This window comes from Mandrillus leucophaeus, unplaced genomic scaffold (assembly GCF_000951045.1).
Source record: "Mandrillus leucophaeus isolate KB7577 unplaced genomic scaffold, Mleu.le_1.0 Scaffold75, whole genome shotgun sequence".
Lineage (NCBI taxonomy): Eukaryota > Metazoa > Chordata > Mammalia > Primates > Cercopithecidae > Mandrillus > Mandrillus leucophaeus.
Window position 1 is genome coordinate 6,855,792 of NW_012108141.1, and position 21,597 is coordinate 6,877,388.

Consider the following 21,597-nt stretch of genomic DNA (forward strand, 5'->3'; position numbering starts at 1 on the left):
ATGAAACTACTGGAAGAAAACACTGGAGAAAATCTCTGGAACATTGATCTGGGCAAGGATTTCTTGAACAATACCCCACAAGCACAGGCAACCAAAGCAAAAATGGAAAAGTGTGATCACATGAAGTCAAAAAGCTTCTGCACAGCAAAGGAAACAACAAAGTAAAGAGACAACCCACAGAATGGGAGAAAACCACCCTTCTGACAAGGGATTAATAACTAGAATATGTAAAGAGTTCAAACAACTCTACAGGCTAAAATCTAATAATCCAATCAAAAAATGGGCCAAAGATTTGAATAAACATATCTCAAAAGAAGTCATACAAATGATAAACAGGCTATGAAAAGGTGCCCAACATCATTGATCATCAGAGAAATGCAAATGAAAACTCCAGTGAGATATTATCTCATCCTAGTTAAAACTGCTTATATCCAAAAGACAGGCAATGAGGATATGGAGAAAAGGGAAAGCCTGTACACTGTTGGTGGGAATGTAAATTAGTGCAACCCATTATGGAGAACAGTTTGGGGTTTCCTCAAAAAACTAAAAAAATTAGCTACCATATGATCTAAGTATATACCAAAAAGAAAGAAAATCAGTATATCAAAGAGAGATATCTGCACTCCTATGTTTGTTGCAACACTGTTTACAGTAGCTAAGATTTGGAAGCAACGTAAGTGTCCATCAACAGGTGAATGGATAAAGAAAATGTGGTACATATACACAATTGAGTACTATTCAGCTCTAAAAAAGAATGAGATCCAGTTATTTGCAACAACATGGATGGAACTGGAGATCATTGTTATGTGAAATAAGCCAGTCAGAGACAAACATCACATGTTTCCACTAATTTGTTCAGTCTAAAAATCAAAACAAATGAACTAATGGACATAGGGAGTAGAAAGATGGTTACTAGACACTGGAAAGGGGAGTGGGGGGGTTATTGGGGTGGTGGAGAGTGATGGGGATGGTTAATAGGTACAAAAAATAGAATGAATAAGACCTATTTCATAGCACAATAGGGTGACTATTGTCAATAATTGTACCTTGTAAAATAACTTAGAGTGTAATTGTATTATTTGTAATTCAAAGGAAAAATGCTTGAGGCGATGGATACCACATTGCACATGATGTAATTAGTTCACATTGTATGCCTGTATCAAAATTGTCATGCACTCCATAAATATATATACCTACCCTATGTACCCACAAAAATTTTAAAAACAATATATGGGATAGGAGATATTTTTGTAGCCATCCTTAGAAACACAAATTATGACATTTATAAATTTAAAATAATACTGGTAAAATAGTCAGTTTTTAGGGTTTTGTATTTTGAAGCTAGACAATTTAATTATAAAACTCATTTGGTAAAAGCAAAAACTCAAGCATATCCCTGAAAATGTGTTCTTCTTTGTTCACAGTAAGATAAAGATGAAAAGTATACTGAGATACAGTTTCTCACCTATCAGATCAGCAAGAATGTAAGAGCTTTATATTATTTGTTGATCAGGATGTAAAAACTTGTTCTCTTAAAATTGTATGCAGGACTACAAAATGGCACAATTGCATTAAAGAGGAATTTTATAATATTGAACACAATAAAATATTTATGTAGTCTTTGACCAGAAATCTTACTCCTAGAATTTATTTCAAACATATGCAGGCAAAACCATGAAATGACCTACACACAAAGCAATATGCTCAAGCAGTATTTTTCATAGCCAATAAGAAAAAACATCCCAAATGACTATCAGCAGCTAAGTGACTAACCTATGGTATATTCCTACGATCAAGTACTATGTAACTAAAAATGGAGTGAAAATGTGTGTTACTGCTATGGCATAATCCCCTGAATATAATGTTAAGTGAAAAAGCAAGGTCAAGGCAAACATGTATAGAATGTTTGCTTTTATTAAAAACAATATGAACAGTTGAAAAGCAATATGACTAATTCTTTTTATTTAAATGATGATCTATGTAGAAGGAAGGGAATAAAAGGGTAGAAAGGACTGTGGGAGATGCAAGCTAAACTTCTGTAAATCTTAAGTTGTAGATTTCTTTGTAGAATTCTGTGAATATTTTATATAATTGAAAAGAATAATTTAAAATATCTTAAACATTGAAAAATAAATGAACCTAAATGTGTATCTAGCTGGTATCATACCTATTTAAAAATGACCTTTTGCAACTGAAGTTACTTTAAAACATAGTAATTTTACCATACATCCATAATGAGATAAAGCCTAAGGAAAAAATAAAGATCCGCAAAAAGCCTTAAACTGTTTTGAATAAGCATGTTATTGATAATAATATTGGCAATTTTTATTTTGAAACTGTATTTGTGATAAAGCAAATGAATTATGTTGGGGTTTTTGAACCTTGGGATTTTTGATTTGAATGAAAGGAGACTGTGGTAGAGATGTGAGTGTATCTCATACAGGGAGTGTAACTGACTCAGGGTCTCATCACTTTTTGAAATCCATGATGCATTTGCACCCTCATGACATCTACTATGTGCTGCTTTCCCCCAGTGACTAAGTGTGGCCAGGGTATTAAGGTGAACCCATTTCAGGGATCCATAACCCTTTATTGGCTGACTTTGGCTCAAGAACTCCTGTATGGCTTTGTTGAACCTTCCATAGAAGTCTAGGATGCTTCCATCCAACTCTGTCACTTTCTCATTCTTTCTCTCTATCACTTGGAGTCAAACTTATGTCCCAGTACAACTTTTATCAAAGGAGTGATATAGGGCATATACAGAGGGTATCATGCAACAAGCATTTCTAATAGTATTTTTTTAAGTATCTTTCTTCCCAAACTCCCCTATCTAAATGCCTCTTTTTTCCTTACAATCCATACCCTATTTGTACACTGCTCTGCTCTGAACACTAAAGAGCCTGCAATTCCTGAAGAATGACAGTCTCTACCACTGTGTACAGTTACTGAGAAATGCAGTATGGGCTTTGCTTTGACTGCTTTCCTCTGGTAAAGCATTGCCCCTATTTTACCAAAGTTTCCAGGTATTTATTTAAAATCTTTCAAAAATTAGAAAAACACAGAGACTAGACATATATAGCATAAGGACCTTCAGCTTTCTAAAGCCTCACTTGCTCATGACCTGCCTCAGCATTCTGCAGAGTAATGACTGCTTCCTACAGATGGAGAGGGACCTGGAGGCAGGTGTACCAAACAAGAGGTTATTTCCTTGCTTTCACTTTTTAAATTGGCTTTCCTTGTGTAAATATAACCAGAAGGTCAGGAAGTACATTCCAAATCAGGATAAAAGATGCAGCTGCCTCCCAGGAGAGAATGAAAGTAAAGTTTTAATGTGTTTTCAGAGTGAAATCAAACACATTCAGACACAAAGAACATCTATTTCCTCTCTAAGCACCTTTATCCCCTGAAAGTGTGAGATTATCTTGACCTACCATATTTAAGAATTAACTAGAGAAACTTGCCAGATGTACAAAAATGAGGAGTACAGAGACAATTTCTTACACAGAAGCCAACCCATTTTGTCTCCTTTAAAAAAAAAAAAAAAGCAAACGTTTTCATTGAAGAAAGTAAAGTCTGACTGATGTAAGACTCTGAAGATCTGAAGACTCCTACTTGGATCTTCCTCAAAATAGAAAATGAGAAGAAACCGCTGTCTAGTGTGCATATTAACATTTCTTGACTTTCTTCTGTGTGCCTCTAACAATCGAAATCTTGCCCAGCGATGCTGATAGCTTTACTGTACTCTTGATAAATTAAAAACTCTTTCACGTAAAAAAAGATGGGGAAAGTGATGTCATTTTCCTGCTTAGTGGAAATTTGACCCTCATTTCTTCTCACCAATGAAAATTAATTTCATTTCTCAAGTGATTTTCTCCTTTTCTGAAAGTTATTAAAATATAAATTGATGACCTCTTGGAATTTCCATGGAAATCACTGTATTGTAAAAATTCTTAAACCAAAAATCTCTCCAAATGTAATCCTGACTGACCTGGGTCCTAAAGAATATTGTTTCAGTTAAATTAAAAGTGAAAAGGCAATTAAGAATACTTTACGCAAAAAGGGGAGGAGACTAAAAAAGCACATATCAGATTTAGCTCTACTGTTTTTCCCTTGGTTTTTAAAAAATAATCTCTCAGAGATTAAAGATGGGTTGTCCATTGAATTGATGCTCAAAGGAAAGGACCTGAAATTGTTCACTGGTTGCCATTTTCCTTCTATGCAATTTTAACTTAAAAATGCTATTCTAATGTATTTTTATATATATATCAGTACATATGATTTTGTTGTTTAAATAAAAACGAAAAGTTGTTTAAAGTCTAGGAAACTAAAACTAATTAGAATGATGGTTGAAATTTTCATTTATTTTTGCAACTGTGAAATGTAAACAATATATATTATTTTAAAAGTTTATATTATATCCTAATACAATGTATATTTTAGTCAGTTAAAATGTAATATGCATTATTATTCAATCAATGAAAGCCTCTCTTTTAAATAATTATTTTTATTTTAATTATAGATTCATTTTCTGCTAATTCAACAAATAACCTCAACAATTTTGAGGAAAAGATGACTGGTGTAAAATTTTTAAAAAATAATAATAAAAGTTTGTTTCTAAAATGTTAGAAAAAAATGAGTTACAAAACTTTAAGGAAAAAATGAGTGAGTTATTTTGATCAATTAATATTACACAAACATACTGAAACTATTTTATATATGTGTATACTTCTAATTGGTCTACATTTTTTATAATCCAATCACATGGAAGCTTCTACATAAAAATTTAAACTTAGAATTGAATAAGTTATGATTAGAATTTAATGATTTAGAAAATAGCAAAATTATATATCATGTTTCCTTTGCTATTCTCTGAAATATGTGAATACTAGAGTAGTATAAAATTAACCCTAGAAAAATCACAATCAACGTTTTGTAAATTTAATCAATTTTCTCTTTACTTTCCAGAAAACTAAAAGAAAAACGATGACAATATCAAAAATAAAAGTTGTTGAAAGAGAGATGATAGTCAAGGCTTCCAAGCCTATGTTGTGGTGATCACATTACTTTTCTCTTAAAAGTAGTGAATATAGTAGATTACATTAATTTATGTTATATATTATAGTAACAATTAAAATAAAATTTATTGAGTCTTTACTGCGGACTAAGTTGAAATATAAGGTACTCAGTTTTCCTGGCTTCCTGCATGGAGAGGAGAAAGAAGAAAGGATGGTATGAAGGAAATGATTTATGGAGCACATGATTTTTGGGCCTCGTATAGAGGTTTTTAGAGAAGAGGGGGAAGAAGGACCTTCTAGACTGAAGGTTGAGGGCTATGAAAGGCACAGGGAACTGTGCAATGGCTGTAGTGTACTATGCAGTTAGGTTGATGGCAAATCAAAAGATAAGGTTCTGGCCCCAGAGGATAATATCTGTGTACTGTATCCTCAGTAAGTAAATTGTAAGGCAGGAGGAGATAGAGACTGGACCACAATTTTATTGGTGGCCATGTTCTCTACAGATGACCACGCTGCCTCTCAGGTAGCCAGCCATCCAAGCCTCTGTTAGCAACACTCCCTCTTTGTCTCCTCAGGTTTTAAGGTAAGAGGATCTTCCTACGCTGTCACTGTGGCTAATTTTTGTGTGTTTCCATCACCCCTTGTGAACATTCTGAATCCTGTTGATATCTCTACTATACTCTCTTCCCTTAAGCCCTTTCAGTGTTTCATTTGTTTTCCACTGGGACTCTGACTGATAAAGTGAGTATTGGATGTGGACACTGAGGAATACAATCTCAGACGATTCCATATAGTTTTAGTTTGGCTTGGGTGTTCAGGAAAATGGTGTATAATTGATCATTTATATTGGAAGGGTGTATTAATATATTTCTTTAGAAATATTCTATAATGTAAAGTTGTTTAAAAATATTCTAGTTAATTTTAACTAGCTTTTTTTCTTTTACTATTATAACATAAGACAAAAGAAAAAGTTTTGGGAAATTTTAGCTTAGTGTCAGATTTGGTTTGTAATTCATAACAAAGATAAAGTGACTAATGAGGAAATTAAAATCTACCTGTCAAAGAGGACTGATGGGTGGGAATTAAAATTAGTATGGAATAATAATGAGAGAGTTTAGCAAAATTGCATGATGCAAAGTAATATACAAATTATATTTTATTTTATATACAATCAACAAGCAGAAAGTGAAAAAGCTTTCCACATTAACATTAATATCTTGTTGTTAGACATAAATCTAACAAAAGATGTACAAGACTTATTAAGAACAAATGCAATAAAACTTTATTGAAAAAGCTTTAAAAATCATAAATAAGTAGTGAGACACACACACTATTCTTAGCTTCATGATTGGAAGCTACAGTATCATAAAGATGTTCATTCTTTACAAATTGGAAATTCAAATAATTCCAAGAGCTTTTTAAAAGTGGAAGTTGACAAATATATTTTTAAAATTTGATAGTGATACAAAGAAGGTCAAAGACATTTTGACGAAGAAAGGATAAGATTTCTTTTTTGGACATCAAAATTTGTCATAAATGCTCAGTCTTTGCTAGTGTGATATTGGCATGAAGAAAGATACATAAAAACTGGAATAAAATAGAGAAGCTAGAAACAGATCTATATATATAAATATTTGATACATGACAAAAGAGGCATTGAAGGTTCTTTTCATTAAAGTTTTAAACATTGCATAGGCAATGTAGTGATTACTTCAGGGTAGAGAAAGATTTAAAGTGGAAAAAAGTCTATAACAATGAATAATTTTGATATATTGGTATATATTCGAATTAGATAAATTACAGAAACTCCAATAAGAGCAAAAATACAGGTATGTATAGAATAATATATTTACAGAACATATAATAAAAATCTAAAATCTAGAATATATGAACACTTCTACAAAACAATACAATGTAAATAACTCAATAATAAAGTGGAAAAAAAAACTGGAATGAGCATTTTGCATGAGAGGAAATTACTATGACAAAACATCAATAAAAATAGGAAAATGCAAATTAAAAGCACTCTGAGATTGCTTAACCTTACACTGGATTGCTTATATTAAAAAGTTCTAAATTACTACATGTTGGGAATGATGTGAAGCAAAACAAACTCACACACTCTCATAGTGAAGTGTAAATTTGATCAAGAATTTTGGAAACAAGTGGCTTTATTTTGTAAATTGGAAATTACAAATGTCCTATTACACAGCTCTTCTATTGCTAGCCATAGATATTTGAGAAATATATACTCAGAAATGTACACAAGTACAGGAAATTCTAGCAGCATATTTATAATAGACCCAAAGGAGAAACAACTCCGAGGTCTATACTAAGAGAAAGGACAAACAAATGGTTGTATATTCATACACAAGAATACAATGAAAATGAGGTACAGCTGCACACATCAACATATGTGGAACATAGTAAAGAAATGTGGAAAATGCTAAAGAAACAATATATTACAAATATGTACTTTGTGGTTTCATTTATAGAAAGTTCAAAAACAAGTAAAATTACACCATATTGTTTAGGGGTACATACTTAAGTGAAACAAAGAGGTGATGATTCTAAAATTTGGAGACTGAGATAGAGGAAATGTGAGAGTAAATATCATGAAAGTGAGAAAGTAGTTAGCCATGGTGTAGGAGGTGGGAAGATGGAGTCGTGAGCAGAACAGAGTGATCGGGGCTTCTATCTAAAGTGTTGTGGTCATTGTTCTTATTTCAGAATAATCTTATGAGTATATTATTTTAATATAAATTCATATTTAAGATAAGGAAGTTTTTCCATGCTTTTTGCAGCAAGTTCCCATCGTGCTTTTCATTTGGGCCTTTGTGGTTATCTGGCTTGAAATTGTTTCCACTTTGCTAAAGAGAACCAGAGAGAAAAAAATAACTGACTTTGGTAACTAAATTCTGCATATTTCAGGAGGTGAAAATGCTCTAATTTAGCTCACATGATGAAAAAAACTTGAATTAGTTTCAAGTTGTACGAAAGAAGTGATAAGAAAGTATATGTAGAAAAAAATATATTATAGACAATTATTACATCTTGTTCCAAAATGAGAAACAGCATGTTATGCACTAAACTGTATCCCTCCTCAAAATTCATATGTTGAAATCTTAACCCCAACTATCATGGTATTTGGAGACTGAGACTTTGGGAGGTCACTAGGTTTAGATGACATCATGAGGGTGGGGCCCTCATGATGGGGTTAGTGCTGTTATTAGAAGAAACACCAGAGTTTGTTCTTGCTTCCTCTGCCATGTTTGATACGGTAGGATAGCAATCTGAAAGCCAGAAAGAGGGCCTGTACCAGAATACAACCATGCTGGCACCCTGATCCCTCACTTCCAGCCTCCAAAACTGTGATAAAATAAATTTCTGTTGTTTACACCACTCAGTGTATGCCATTTTGCTACAGCAGCCCAAACTGCCTAATACAGAGCAAATACACAATGATACATTGAGAGAAGGAATGTAAAGATTCAATAGCATTACAGATGCATATGAAACATTTTTAATGTTCCTTTATTCTTTTTTCTTTTTAATTTTTGTGGGTCTATAGGGTAGGTATATATATCTATGGGAGTACATGAGATATTTTGATACATGCAGAGTAAATGGGGCATCAACATTATCACCTCAAGCATTTATCCTTTATTTGTGTAATGAACATTACAGTTAAACTATTTTGGTTCTTTTAAATGTACAATAAAGTACTGTTGACTGTAGTCAGCCTGTTGTGCTATCAAATACTACATCTTATTCATTCTGGTTTTTTGAACCTGTTAACCATTCCCATTTCCCCAGCCCAGCTATCCTTCCCAGCCTCTGGTAACCTTCATTCTACTATCATCATGAATTCAATTGTTTTAATTTCTACCATCCACAAATAAGTGAGAACAAGCAAAGTTTGTCTTTCTGTGCCTGGCTTATTTTGCTTAACAAAATTACCTCCAGTTTCATATATGTTATTGCACATGACTGGATCCCAGTCTCTTTTTTTTTTTTTTTTGAGACGAGTCTCACCCTGTCTCCCAGGCTGGAATGTAATGGCGCTATCTCAACTCACTGCAACCTCCACCTCCCAGGTTCAAGCAGTTCTCTGCCTCAGCCTCCTGAGTCGCTGGGATTACAGGCATGCATCACCATGCCTGGCTAATTTTTTGTATGTTTAGCGGAGATGGGATTTCACCATGTTGGCCAGGCTGGTCTCAAACTCCTGACCTTATTATCTGCCCACCTGGGTCTCCCAAAGTGCTGGAATTACAGGCTTGAACCACCATGCCTGGCTCAATCTCAGTTTTTTAATTCTACATGTGTATGTACTACATTTTCTTCATCTGTTGAAGGACACTTAAGTTGCTTACAAATCTTGGCTATTGTGAAAAATGCTGCAGTAAACATGGGCGTGCAGACATGATATACTGATATACTTTATTTGGGGTATAGGCATAGCAGTGGGATTGCTGGTTCACATGATACCTCTATTTTTAGTTTTCTGAGGAACCTACAAACTGTTCTCCATAGTGGTTGTACTAATTTACAGTGCTATCAACGGTGTATCAGGGTTCTCTTTTCTCCACATCGTCACCAGTATTTGTTATTGCCTATCTTTTGGATAAAAGCCATTTTAACTGGAATGAGATGATATCTCATTGTAGTTTTGATTTGCATTTTTCTAGTGATTAATGATGTTGAGTACCTTTGGTATGCCTATTTGTCATTTGTCTTTTCAAATCTTTGGCCCAGTTTTTGATTGGATTATTAGATTTCAGCCTATACAACTGTTTGAATTCTTTGTATATTCTGGTTATTAATCCCTTGTCAGAAAGGTAGTTTTCTCCCATTCTGTGGGTTCTCTTTACTCTGTTGATTGATTCCTTTGCTGTGCAGAAGCTTTTTGACTTGATGTGATTCCGTATTTCCCCTTTTACTTTGGTTGCCTGTGCTTGTGGGATATTGTTCAAGAAATCTTTGCCCAGATTAATGTCCCAGAGATTTTCTCCAATGTTTTCTTGTAGTAGTTTCACAGTTTGAGGCCTTAGATTTAAGTCTTGAATTGACTTTGCTTTGATTTTTGTATATGGTGAGAGATAGGGGCCTAGTTTCATTCTTCTGCATATGGATATTCAGTTTTTCTGGCTCCATTTATTGAAAACTCATTTCCCTAATATATATTCTTTACACCTTTATAAAAAATGAGTGTACTGGTGGTATATGAATTTGTTTCTCAGTTCTCTGTTTTGTTCCTTTATGTATCTGTTTTTATCCCAGTACCATGCTGTTTCAGTCACTGCAGCTCCATAGTATAATTTGAAGTCAGGTAATGTGATTCATCTAGTTGTGTTCTTTTTACTTAGGATAACTGTGGTTATTCTGGGTCTTTTGTGGTTCCACATAAGTTTTAGGATTGTTTTTTCTATTTCTGTGAAAAATGTCATTGGTATTTTTATAGAGATTGCATTGAATCTACAGATTTCTTGGGGTAATGTGGACATTTTAACAATATTGTTTCTTCCAATCCATGTACCTGGTATATTGTCCCATTTTTTGGTGTCCCCTTCCATTTCTTTTATCAATATTTTATAGTTTTTATTGTAGATATCCTTCACTTATTTGGTTAATTCCTAAGTATTTAATTTTATATGTAGCTATTGTAAATGGAATTAATTTTTTATTTCTTTTTCAGATTATTCACTTTTGATATATGGAAATGCTACTGATTTATCTATATTAATTTTGTATCCTGCAACTTTACTCAATTTGTTTATCAGTTCTAATCGTTTTTCAGTGGAGTCTTTAGGTCTTTCCAAATGTAAGATCACCTCATCTGCAAACAAGGATAATTTGACTTCTTCCTTTGCACCTTTCTAGTTGGATGACCCTTATTTCTTTTTCTTTTCTGATTGCTCTAGCTAGGACTTCCAGTGCTATGTTGAATACAGTGAAGAAAGTGGGCATCCTTGTCTTATTGCAAATCTTAGAGGAAAGACCTTCAAGATTTCTCCATTAAGTATGATACTAGCTGTGGGTCTGTCATATTTGGCTTTTATTGTCTGGGGGTTATGTTCCTTCTTTCCACAGTTTTTGAGGGTTTTTATCATGAAAGGATGTTAAAATTTATTAAATAATTTCTCAGCATCAATTGCAATGATCATATAGTTTTGGTCCTTTGTTATGTTGATATGATGTGTCACATTGATTGATTTTCATATGCTAAATGCTCCTTGACTCCCTGGGATAAGTTTCACTTGGTCATGATATATAATCTTTTAATATGTTTTTATTTTGCTGGGGATTTTTGCATCAATGTTCATCAGGGATATTGGCCTGTAGTTTTCTCTTTTTGATGTATCTTTGTGCAGTTTTGGTATCAAAGTAATACTGGCCTTGTAGAATGAGTTTGGAATTACTCTATCCTTTTCTGTTTTTCAGAATAGTTTGAGTAGGATTGGTATTAGTTGTTCTTTAAATGTGTGATAAAACTTAGCAGTAAAGCCATTGGGTCCCAGACTTTCATTTGTTGGAAGACTTTTAATTTCAACTTTAATTTTATTACTAATTATTGGTCTGTTTATGTTTTGGTTTTCTTCATGGTTCAATTTTGGTAGATTATACATATCTATACATTTATTCATTTCTTGTGGGTTTTCCAATTTATTGGCATAGTTGCTCACAGGAGCCTCTAATAATCCTTTGAATTTCTGCAGTATCAGTTATAATGTCTCCTTTTTCACATTTACTAAATGTTTTTTTTGTTTGTTTTTTGAGAACATATCTCACTCTGTCTCTCAGACTGGGATGCAGTGGCACAATAACACCTCACTGCAACTTCAACTTCTCAGGCTCGTGTGATCTTCCCACCTCATCCTCCCAGATAGCTGGGACTACAGGCAGGAGCCACCATGCCCAGCTAATGTCCTCTTTTTCACTCTGATTTTATTTATTTGGGTCTTCTCTCTCTCTCTCTTTTTTTATTTTAGGTTTGTTTTGTTCTTGCTTTTATAGTTTTTAAAGATGCATCATTAGATTGTTTATTTTAAATTTTTCTGTTCTTTTGATGTAGGTGCTTATAGCTAGAAGCCTTTTCAGTACTGCTTTTGCTGAATCTCATAGGCTTTGGTATGTTGTGTTTCCCTTGTCATTTGTTTGAAGCTATTTTTAAATCTCTTTCTTTTCTTCGTTGACTCACTGGTCATTCAAGAATTATAAATACTTTTATCTGTGAAAAGGTAGAATTATTTTCTCCTTATTTATGTAAAGGACAAAACAGAAAAATGTCATGGTTTCTGGGAAATGTACAAAAATATCATCTCTGATAGAGCAATAGGTGCCCCATATCAAAATACAGTAAAAACATCTCTTCCATATTTAACTCTCAAATGAGCTTATATATTATGGTAAATAAAATTATATTTTCTCATCAAGTTTGCAAATAATTTTCCATTTTGGCCTCTAAAAATTAGAATTTAAATTATTTGGGATCATACAAATATAAATATATACAAATAGTTCTGTCAGTAAATTTATCCATGGGAAATATAACTGTTTCTGTAAACTATGTTTTCATAGATATGTTTGTTTGTTTTTTAAGAATATAACATTATAGATTTTGTATAATACACTTTTACTCAACTACTGTTTTTCACTTTGCTCTTCATTAATTTTTTCCAAACTAAGTATACAACACATTGTAAGGAACTAAGGCACAGAGAGGTTGCATTATATATTCAAACAAGTGTGAAGGAGTTGAATGTAAATTATCTAAATGTGAAATATAGGCTAGATTGGAGTTCTCTGGCTTAAAATATTAAATCTACCTTTGAACAGGGCAGTTGATGAGAACTTCAGTCTAGACTGGAGTGATGATAATACCTGATTAGCTTTCCCTGGAGACTGCAAGACCAGCCTACTCTGATTACTCCCAGGGGAAGGCCCAGATAAAGTCTGCATACCTCACTCCTCCTACTCTCCTATACTCCTACTAATTTATGTTCCTTCTCCCCAGTGAATTCTCACTGGTTTCACAATGTAAAAATATTATGATGTAGTGTTTATGATATGCTGCTTTGATATATTGTGACGTTTCATTATAGTGAAATAAAACCTGCGAATTAGTGAATCTAGAATAAAACTGAATACCAGCTGATTATAGTGAAGTTATAAATATAATTCCCATTAGATTTTATTTAAAAATAATTAAAATTGTTTGCAAAATGTCTAGCATAGGGACTAGTACAAAGGCAGTGCCCAATAGCTAAAAAGTATTGCTGTTAGAATAGATTTAATCTCAGATTTGAATTAGGAATTTTTAAGAAACTGCTTATTAGAAAACATCATTTTTTTTTTTTTTTTTGAGATGGAGTCTTGCTCTGTTGCCAGGCTGGAGTGCAGTGGCATGATCTTGGTTCACGGCAACCTCTGCCTCCCAGGTTCAAGTGATTCTCCTGCCTCAGCCTCCAGAGTAGCTGGGACTATAGGTGTGCGCCACCATGCCCAGCTAATTTTTGTATTTTTAGTAGAGCAGGATTTCAGCATGTTGGCCAGGATGGTCTCCATCTCTTGACCTTGTGATCCGCATGCCTCAGCCTCCCAAAATGCTGGGATTACAGGCATGAGCCACCATGCCTGGCCTAGAAAACATCAAACTTTGTTTGTTAGAACACTTCCAGTTATACATTAAAAATCTGAAAAATAATTGATATCACAAATATGTAGTGAAAGAACTTATTTAAAAAATAAACTCTTAAAAAGTAACTCTTGAAAATAAGTTTCTACTTTAACGGTTTTCCGATTTTTTCCTTTTGTTATTCATTCATTTTGAGTGTTAAGTTAATAATGTCAGTTTATGTGATAATGATATATAAACAACACACTTAAATCATAAAACCAGTAACCTAATTGTTGAAGATTAATAATATGTTTATAGTCATTCAAGTAGGATTATATAAATAGCTTTAGCTATTGATTAAACATGGTTGGTAAAATTTAACTCACCCATGTAACTTTTACCACATTTTGAAAGTGCAGTGGAGTATGAACAATAAAGATGGAGTATTTGCCTTTGTAGAACTTATAACGCTAAGATTTTGAAACAGACCTACTTCACTTCTTGAGGAAGTTACTGCTTTTGTAATATTTATATAAGCAAGGTTTCTCAGGTCACTGGCTGTTAAATAAACCTAGTTTAACCATGTTAAAGATTTAAGAATTCCTTACCTCACACTCTGCATTAACTTTCATTCTTTTCCAATATTTCCTCTTGCTAAGAAGTTTCAGGTTCTCAGCTGTAGCATAATATAAGAATGATTATTATATAACATTTTTTTCTCTGCTTCAGATAGCTTTGGAGCCAAAGATCCTTATCTCCTCTGTTCCAAATTTATATAATACTTCTATCTTCCTCATTGAGTTTATAAGAAATGATGTAAGTCTATGTATGTGAGACTTGCATAATAATAAAAGAAGAACAGTATGAACTTAGGATATTGTCAGAATAATAGTCATTTGCTTGGATTAATTATATATTAATGATGATTGGTGGTTAATGATACAATATGATTGCTTTAGACCGCAAGTTTTACCTCTGCTATTGAGCCTAGATATTATTTAGCACATCATGAAATCCAGGTTCAGAAAAATGTGGTTGTTTGGACTAATCAGTTGATAAGTGAGTAGGAATTAAAGGTTGATATTCCATCTCATATTTTAGTTTAATTTTTATTATCTTGTGCTATTATTTGATAGACTTAACCTATGACTGTCTTAGAAAAATCATTTTAGTTATGTAAGTAATACAGTCTCCTGGGAAATTCTTAGAATATTTCACCTAAGGTTAAATTCCAATTTGATCACCAAGCCAATCACACAAGAGCATCTTTTTTCAGAAAGTGAACAAATTTCAAACAGTCAAGTATCTTTTTGGATTAAGTGGGTAAAAAAGTGACAGAAAACCCCAGAATAACAGTGGCTGAAACCAAATATAAATTCTTTTCAGTCTCATATTCACACACTCCAGCTGGTGTTACTCAAGGCTATGTGGGTATTCTAAAATATCAGGGACCCTGCCCCTCTTTGTTTCTCCATAATAGTGGCCTCCAACTTATGGCCAAGATGGCAGTTGGAGTTTCAGTCATTATATTGCATTCTAGCTACAAGAAAAAAAGTACCCCTCCCTACTTTAAGTATACTCTTAGAAGTCACAAATCATTTTCACTTGACTCTTAATGTGCAAAAGTTAGTGACATGAACATAATTAGCTGCAAAGAGACTAAGAAATGTGGTCTTTATTCCAGGCTGCTACATGCCCAAGTGAAAACTGGGGCTTTCATTGTTATGGAAGAAGGGGGAACAGTGTCTGCCATAGTAAGTGTCCAGGGACGGTAAAAATTCTATTGTCTATTACTTTATTTTCTTGTCCAGCCCAGATATCTGCTGAAAACCTTGGCCATTATCAAGAGAGTCACGCTTAGCAAAATATTAGGAGTCCCATCCTTACTAGTGAATGATGCCTAAAAATCTATTCTTCTGGCATTTTATATCTGATATATCAGGGATAATTTTGATTTTCCTTGGAACTTTCATAAACATCCACTTCAAGGAATAGTTATAACAATAGCAATAAAACAGCAAGTTGCAAAATATGTAATAAAATGAACAACTGACCACATGATACTATATATATTTTTCTGCATACATAAATATATAGATATATTATAGACATATATCTATATATAATTTAGAAAACCTTGAAGGCTACAGGCAAAACTGATAGTGATCATTACCTTTTGTGCTGTGGGATCAGGGTTGATGATCAAATTGGACTTTATCTGTAAGGTTCTAAAAATTTGCAGCAAAATAAGGTATGCTTGGGAAGGTAGCAGGAGTAGAAAGTAGACATATTTTGTGGAAACTCTTAGGAATTCTGTAGTACCCTAACTATAGCCATTGTATCAATTACAGGTTTTTATTGTGAGCAATAGAAACCAATTCTAATGAACAAAATCAAAAAGGGAATTGGAAGAGCACTGATTATCATAGATTCAAAGACAAAGTTGAAGAAGACTGTGTAGTAGGAAGTAAGGGTAGCCACTATAAATCCAGCTGTCTTTCATTCTTGTGTCTCTGTTAAAGATTTACATCCTCATGAGGTGAAATGACATTGGCAAACCTTGAAGTGTATTCATTAGCTGAGGTTTGGGAGGTTAGAGTTGTAAGTAAGTGGATACCTTGATTCTACGAAGACCAAGAGCGTAGAAAAGACTGTTGCCCAAGTAAAAGTTAGGCTTGTGTTGACAGTAAAAAGGGAGAAACAATATTAGGAGGCAAAAGCAATAGATGTCTACAACTATCACAGAAGACGAAATCTATTAATTTTTCCTTGCTTTAGCTGTAATTTTTAGGATGCTCTGTGGGTATGTAGGGGAAGGTTCGGTTTTGAAGCTAGAATTAGTGATTTTAATTCTCAAAAGAGCATTTACTCGGTTACACTACAGTGAACCAAGTTAACAAATCTTCTGTACTATCAAGATTTGCTCAGGAATTGTTTTCTTTACTGCTCTTATTTTCTGAGCAATTTAATCTCAACCTTTGTTGGTTATGCTATAGGAAGCCATGAGTGTCTGAGCTACTGTTCACAAATATTTACTACAAATCCCTGGAAAGGATTGTATTTTCTCACACCATTGATTTCAAGGTTGGGCATAGCACTTGCTTTGGCCAAGAAAATATGAGTAGAAGTTATATATGTTACTTTTAAGCAGAAGCTTTAAGAGACATTGTGTGGCTCTGTTCTCTCCTCTGCACAATAACCGAAGATGGTTCAGATAGAAGATGTTTCATCAGTGTCTCAGTCCCCCAAGATGAAGAGCCACAGTAAACCTGCTATTTATGCATATTATTATTGAGAAGTAATCTCTTGCAACTGTAAACCACTGAGATTTGGGCTATTGGTTACTATAGTATAACCTAACCACTGTTGATTTATGTACTTGTAAAATGAATTCTCTGTTCAAATTTCACAGAGAATTTCCAACAAACTGTGGTTTTTAAAACAGACCATAAGCAGGAAATTAGGTAGACGCTGAATAAGTGAATATTAGTAGTAGTAGAAATAGCAGTAGTAGTAGAATAGCAGTAGAAAACATGTAGATTTTTCTAAACAAGCAACTGATAAAATTACTTTTCTGTTTGAGACATTTAATATCAAAGTAATACATAGTATATATCGTAATATGGAACACTCACTTTTGGACAGAACAGTGCATTAAAGAAATTCTCAAATATCTGATTATCTCCTTTCGTGCTAATTAGTAATTATTTTGCATGTAAATTTAGGTTTTTTATTATTAAGTGATATATATTTTATATCTATATTATATATGTAATATAGATATTTTATATATATATATATGACAAGCTGAGGAACATAAAGCTAGAAAAGCAAAAGCAGATAAGTTATGATCAATTTAAGGAGCTACATTTCTAGATCAATAACATAAACAGTAGGTTGCAATGATTTAACCTAGTAGTAATTGCTCCTTAACTCTTCGCAAAAAACAATCACTAGGTGTATTTTCTCTCTTAAATATTTCCCAAATCTATCCTTTCCTTCCTATCCTTACCATCACTTCTTTAAATCAGATATTCATCATCTCTTTCTAAAGGTTTGTGATAGTCCCTTAACTAATCCCTGCAGTGTTGCTCTCCTCCATGTTACCTTTTTCAAAGTTGCTGAATACTGTTTCTAAAACACAGATTTGATTATCTGATTTCCTTGCATTAGACCATTTTGGTTCAACACTTTCTGGTACAATGACAAGGTCCAACCTCCTTAAGTAGCACACAAGCCTTCCCTGAAAGCGATTGTGAGAATGAGTTGTAAGACCAGACTCTACTATCTGGACTTACTAAATATTTATAACAATATGTTTATTAAAATGTTAACTGCTATTAATATTAACTGGTTTCTCCCTCACTTCCTGTGTTTACTCTGTTTTACCATTACCCAATTGCCTTGCAATTTTACATTTGTATTTCTTTATTCCTTTGTAGTTACTGATAACGCTCTCCTTCCACCCCACAAACTGGTTAGTATACACTACGTCAAGTTTTAACGTTAAGTTCAAGAGTAATTGGTTTTAATTTTGAGATTAAGTGACTTTTCATTGAGTAAGACACTTGTTTTATGAACTCCTCTGATACTTGGTCTATATCTCTATTATTCCAGTTATCACATGGTATGACATTATGTTTATGTATCTGTTTACCTCTATGAGACTATAGGCAACTTGAGAGCAGGAACTATGTCTTGTGCATGATTGTGCCCTGATACAGTTCCTGGTACATAGCAGACACATGATGAAAAAGTTTGTGGAATATGTAGGAAATTGCTGTATAAAGAAAAGATGATTATTTCACAAATCACTCTTGAACTCACTATTATGTGGTTCAGTTTTGTTTGATTGAGATCTTTGTGATACATTTCTTTTAAAATATACTTCCAGAGAATGTTATTTTTTGAATTCTTGATGCTTCCCTTCATCTAACAAAGATAAGTCAACCTAGTTTCCTTTCCTCCCTTGATTGTTTCTACTCATAGAGCTAAAATTAATGCTCTACTCCAGTAACTATATTAGCATAGGTGTCTAGTAGTTTCATTTCCCCAAATTAATAAATAAACTGTACTAAAATTATAGGCAATTTAAAATTTGTATGGGAAGTGAGCAGTACAAGCATGTTGACTTTTCATGATATATTAAAAAAAGAACAAAATGGGCATGTAAATGAAATAATATCTGCCGTGAATCTTGATATGGATATATTATTTAAAGGCTTGATTTCAACTATTTATAAATAAAGACTCTATTACTGTATAAAATTAAATTGATGAATCTAGCAGATCATAATGATTTTATTTATATGGTTTTCATGTTGCAAGGAAGTTGTCACTTGGAATAAAGAAGCATTATTGTTGGTTCCAGAGTGTTGGAAACATATTTGTTATCTAATATATTACAACTGAAGATCTGCTTTTTACAGGACACTAACAAGTGCTGGTAAAGACCTACAAGATAATTTTCTGATGGCCCTGGCAATGAGAGAAGAAGACAATCGCAATGGAAAACTGAGTGTAAGTACATTTCACCTAATAGCTTAAAATGTATACCCTAAAGGCACAATTAACGTTAAAAATATAACATTAAATATCTTTCTTAAAGTAATTTGTAAGATGTAAAATATGGTTCCTCTTTATTAATTATATATTATAGGAATAAATGTAAAAAGTCAAAAATTCTCATTTACATCTCTAGAAGTAGCCAAATGGTTAAAAAGAAAAAGGATTCTAAACATTTATTGCAAAGAAAATGCCTTTGCATGGCAGAATGGTTCTTTAACTTACGTAAAGCCTCCAGCTTCTTTTAAACTTAACCTTTTTACACTCTCTCAAGTTGCATCACCAACTGACCCCAAGTTTTGTCCCCTGATTTTACATGACTCCTAGAATATAGTACCATAGTCTGCCTTCTAGTCCTACCTTGGAAGATGTGATAGAAATCATATAATAGAAGAATATGTGTTATCATTATTATTTTGAATGATCCAAGGAGAATATACTTTTACTTTATTAAAATGTGTGCTATATCAAATATGTAGAGTATGCAAATATTATTTGGAATAAAGATTTACTTTCATGCTTTATTAATATGATATTTGTGATAACAGTCTGTGTAAGTCTTAACATATTCCAAATAAAATTTAATAGAAAAGGCAAATATTCATGCTAAAAGTGTAGTAAGTGACTGACTTACAGAAAAATAATCAGAAATACTGTGATAAAAAATATTTAGAGCAACAGAACAATATGTATATAAGGACATCTATTCTACCAATACTTTCTCAAAAAAAAGTTGGAGTTTTTCTCACTCTCAGATCCACTGAAAATATCACATGCAGGCAAAACCCTCAATGTACTTCAGAGAGAGAAAAAATCATACCATGTTTAGTTAATAGAATAGAATTAGCCTCGACTTAAAATAAGGGAACATTTCTTGTAGGAAGTAGGCTGACAGAGGTTTTAAAAGGGTGGGGATGGAAACATGGGCAGAGACTAGACTTTGGACAGCCTTAGTAATCACAACAGAAAAGTCTGGAATTTATCTGACTGTTAGTACAGCAGCTAGAGAGGTTTGAGGAAAGGCAGGAGAAAGTGGTGTCAAAGAACCTGTTAAGGACGTCCAAGAAGGAACAAATGATTATCAGTGGTCAAACAAGATAAGGACTGAAAAACCATCCATTGTGTTTGCCTGTAGATTATTATTATTTTTTTAATTTGTCAAGAACAAATTCCACCCACAGTAAAGGTAGAAAACAAATTCCATAAGGTTGAAAAAAATGGTCCACGATTAAATAGTAGGACCAGCAAGCACAGACAGCTTTAGAGACCCAGAGTCTGTGATTTGAACCACAACGATATGCTTCTTTTCAAACACATCTTCTTTATCTTGTTCTTCCATTGTTATCTCCTTTGATGACGAATTACAGCACTAACCACCAACTTACTCAGATCAGAAGCATGTCAGTTACAGACTCTTTCTCTCACCCATGTTGAATAAACTACCTACCACGTTCTCTTAAGTATAAGTCAAATCAATTTACTTTAATCATCCTAAGTATCGTTTACCTTGATTCAAGCCATTATTATATCTTAAAGAAATTAAAACATTAAAACAGACTTCTAAATGATATACCTATATATGTTCTTGCTTAACTTCCATTCATTTTCCAGTCACCCAAAACATATTTCTTGTGCATTTGCACAAGGTTGGAATGGTTCTAGGCATTGGGAGCCTGAGATGCTGCAGAGTTCATGACCTTAGCGGGTTTATATTTTACAGAGTGGAGATAGAAAGTAAGACAAGATAAAAGTGGAATAATTAAATTCAGCTCTAGATGAATACTATAGAAAATATAATATTAATATTTAAATTAATACGCTCTTCCATCATGTTTAGACAAAACATTGAAATTTATGTGCAATTTATGTACAAAAATATTTTAAAAATATTTTTATTTGTTGTACAGTGCTTCAAATGACAGGGACAATGAATGTTTTTCCCTAGTAATATAGCTCTTTAGCTTTATTTTAAATATGAGCCGTTCATGTATGAAAATGTTTCTACCTCACGCCTCATGTATTTTAGGTTTAAAAATTCTTAAAAGACTAAAATGAATAATTTTATTATTTATTTCTCAATTGTATGCAGATCTATTGTTTCCCAAGCAAGTGTAGCTTTCTGATTGCTCATGCTATGAAGTTTTTAACACTACTACCACAGTGAAGCATTTATAAAGTGTATGCTTATGATAAGTGCTTGGCACAGCACATTGTACTGGTCTGTTTTAGAATAGCCAACAACTCACATTAGAGACAAATGACAGTAATTCAAACAGATGTAAAAAATTCAGAGACCTGAACTCATCAAATAAATATACGAGCTATTACAAATGCATTTTCTCAGAAATATCAGTGGAAAATTTATAGAAATTAAATATTTAAATGAGGCTGAAACTA

At 33.0% G+C, this 21,597-nt stretch overlaps 1 protein-coding gene across 2 annotated transcripts in view; it reads left to right on the forward strand.

Moving 5' to 3' along the window:
* Positions 1-21,597, forward strand: part of LOC105529148 (chromosome unknown open reading frame, human C4orf22) — a 670,589-nt gene that overhangs the window by 229,064 nt on the left and 419,928 nt on the right. For both annotated transcript variants that reach the window (XM_011966234.1, XM_011966235.1), the window contains exon 3: positions 19,065-19,155. In XM_011966234.1, the coding sequence (XP_011821624.1) occupies positions 19,065-19,155 (91 nt within the window). The remainder of the gene's footprint in view (positions 1-19,064; positions 19,156-21,597) is intronic.